We start from the raw sequence: 2,711 nt of genomic DNA on the forward strand, positions 1-2,711 counted from the left end.
TTATATAAAGCAGGTCCCTAGCCAAAGTCAAAGGGGCAGAGAATGTCATTTTCTGTTTGGTCACTGATGGTATCAGTAAGTTTAACTTAATATAGCAATCTAGGCTTTGATAGGACACTTTGATCTTCATGGTGCTGATAATTTCCTCCCAAAATTGAATTGTTCCATTGCAGTATGGGACTTTCAGCTTTGGGAAGATGTTCTTTCTGTCTCAGAGAAATATACCCAGTTTTGTTGACTCACTTTTTTCCCTTTCAGTAACAGTTTTCCTTTTAAGGGAAGCATCATTGCTTCCTAGACACAAGGAGGGTAGAAAGGCTTTTATTGAGTTACTTGAAATTTCACCAATGGGGCTAATTGATTTAATGAATAAGCATCTAGTCTTTAAATATTTTCACATGAATATTACAATCAAACTCCTGCAACTCAGTGCAGTACAGAGTGACATGTAAAAACATTTGAGAACATATTTGATAGCAACTCTTATTTCTATTGCTACAAAATACCCCAAAATGTTGACCTCCAAGGAATAACAAGAGACACTGTTAAGCTTTTAATAAGGATTTCTTTCATTCTGTAAATCTCTAGTACCTACAATATAGAATACAGATTAGCATTTCACAACTAAAAAGTAGCATGACATTAGACATGAGTTTGGACTTCTTCATATCAAAAGCCAACAGCTTAAATGTATACAATAGATATTTTCAATCAAAAGCACTACACAGAAGACACACAAGTTGCTGCTGTTCACTGTTCAGGTTGTACCAGAAAGTAACAGTCCCTTCTGCAGGTTTATAGATTCTCCTCCGTCCCCTTTTAATATCTGCTAGACAAGTCACAGAGGCCTCCCAGGGGATAGCAACAGATGATCTCTTTGAAGGTTTTCCTCAGCTCTTGACTCCGGAGTGCGTAAATGAGAGGGTCAATGATGGCATTGCACATGATCAGTATGAGGTACAAGTTAAAGTGAGACATGAAGCACACACAGTACGGGTTGTGGGGACAGGAGATGTAGAAGATTAAGTGCAGGAAAAAGGGGGCCCAACAGACAACGAAGACCCCAATCAGGATAGTCAAGGTGATTGCCCCCTTCATGTTGGCACCTTGGCGGATGGTACCCGTGCCCGGGAGGACAGCAATCCTCTTAATGTGAAGCCTGGCCATCAGGAACATGTGGACATAGAGAGAGGCCATGAGGACAAGCATGGTGAGGAACATGGTGATGAGGCAGATGATCACAACACTACTGTCCGAGTGAATGATGAACAAGACGCCCGAAACGGCGCAAGCCGCCCAGATGCAACTTATCACGATGCCAACCCTCTTCACGGTCATGATGCTATGGTACTGGAGGGCGTAAAAGATAGTGAAATACCTGTCTACGGCAATGGAGAGCAGGCTGCAGATGGAGGCGAGGAGAGAGCTGCAGATCACAGAGTCAATGACGTTGTCAATGTTCACGGTGAAGCTCTGCGCGCCCGGGTCGGTGCTGTTCAACAGCGTGAGGACGATGGTCTCTGAGCCGTTGGAGACGCTCACCAGCATGTCGGCCACGGCCAGGCTGCAGATGAAGAAATACATGGGCGAGTGCAGGTTCTTGTTCTTGGCGATGGCCACGATCACGAGGATATTCTCCAACAAGCTGATGACGCCCAGAGTCACAAACACCTCAGGGGAGACGAAGAGTTGTTCATAGCACCCCGCGTCAGAGGAACCTTTCCCCAGGGCGTCACTGGAGTTGCTGTGAAGCGCGAAGCTGCTGTGATTCCAGAGGTGGAGGGAAGTGTGCGTCCCGTGGTGGGGGGTGGAGTTCATCGTGGGACGGCAGGTGGATGCAAATCCCCCTTTGAGTCGACCTTCCCTCCCGGGTCAGGGTCGGGGTCGGGCTCGGGGGGCTCTGTGCTGGGTTCCTCCCAGGCTTTATCTGTCAGAAACTTCCCGGGCTGCGCTGGGCACGTGCGCCGCGGGCGCGGGCGCGGAGCTGCGAACCGGGCTGTCTGCGGGTCTCGCGCAGGTGCAGCGCGGCCGTCTCCTCACTCCCAAACGCGGAGCTCTGGAAATGCTCCTGCTCGGTGGCAGGACTCTGCTGGTCGCCCTGGGTCCTCACGTCTGTCTGTGTGAACTTTAGCCCGAGGCACTCGGGTCTCGTCAAAGTCCTTCTCCCGGAGCCGCACCTGCGAGAACGCGCTCACGTGGCGGCAGGCTGTCGGAAGCGCCCGTGTCCAGCGGGGCGCTGCGCGGAGTGAGCGGCGGGCGAGGCTGAAGGCTCGCCGTGCCAGCCGGCGGCTCCTCCTCCGCTTCCCCCGGGCCAATCCCTGCTCGGCCCAGTCTGGGCGACCCCGAGCGACAGGCTGCGGAGAGCGACAGCCGACCCAGTGGCTGCAGCTCGTGGGACGGGAGGCAAAGAGGAATGGGAGGTGGATTTCCTTTGCAAGTTTGCAAGGAAGACCCCCTCCGTGGGTAGAGGGCCGTCTGTGGCATCACAAGAAATCACCCGAAGCTGCCAGGCTTATTCTTGTCAGAGAGAGAGAGAGAGAGAGAGAGAGAGAGAATGAGAGAGGGAGGGAGGGAGGGAGAAAGGGAGGGAGGGAGAGAGAGAGAGAGAGAGAGAGAGATTGAGATTGAGAGAGACAGAGAGAGAGAGAGAGAGAGAGAGAGAGAGAGAAAACAGTGCCTGTGCACCAGTAAAATGAAATTAAAAACACATT

At 51.2% G+C, this 2,711-nt stretch overlaps 1 protein-coding gene across 1 annotated transcript; it reads right to left on the reverse strand.

The window, feature by feature from the left end:
* Positions 1-545: 545 nt before the first annotated feature.
* Positions 546-1,981, reverse strand: Mc4r (melanocortin 4 receptor). Its single transcript, XM_004654784.2, has one exon. It carries the CDS (start codon positions 1,816-1,818, stop codon positions 820-822), a length of 999 nt encoding a protein of 332 aa, XP_004654841.1. The 5' UTR covers positions 1,819-1,981; the 3' UTR covers positions 546-819.
* Positions 1,982-2,711: the final 730 nt, after the last annotated feature.

Source organism: Jaculus jaculus, chromosome 15 (assembly GCF_020740685.1).
Source record: "Jaculus jaculus isolate mJacJac1 chromosome 15, mJacJac1.mat.Y.cur, whole genome shotgun sequence".
In the NCBI taxonomy this organism is placed as follows: domain Eukaryota; kingdom Metazoa; phylum Chordata; class Mammalia; order Rodentia; family Dipodidae; genus Jaculus; species Jaculus jaculus.

Excerpts from the sequence above, each read along its gene's own strand:
- Mc4r (XM_004654784.2), bottom strand. The coding sequence starts at position 1,818 with ATGAACTCCACCCCCCACCACGGGACGCACACTTCCCTCCACCTCTGG.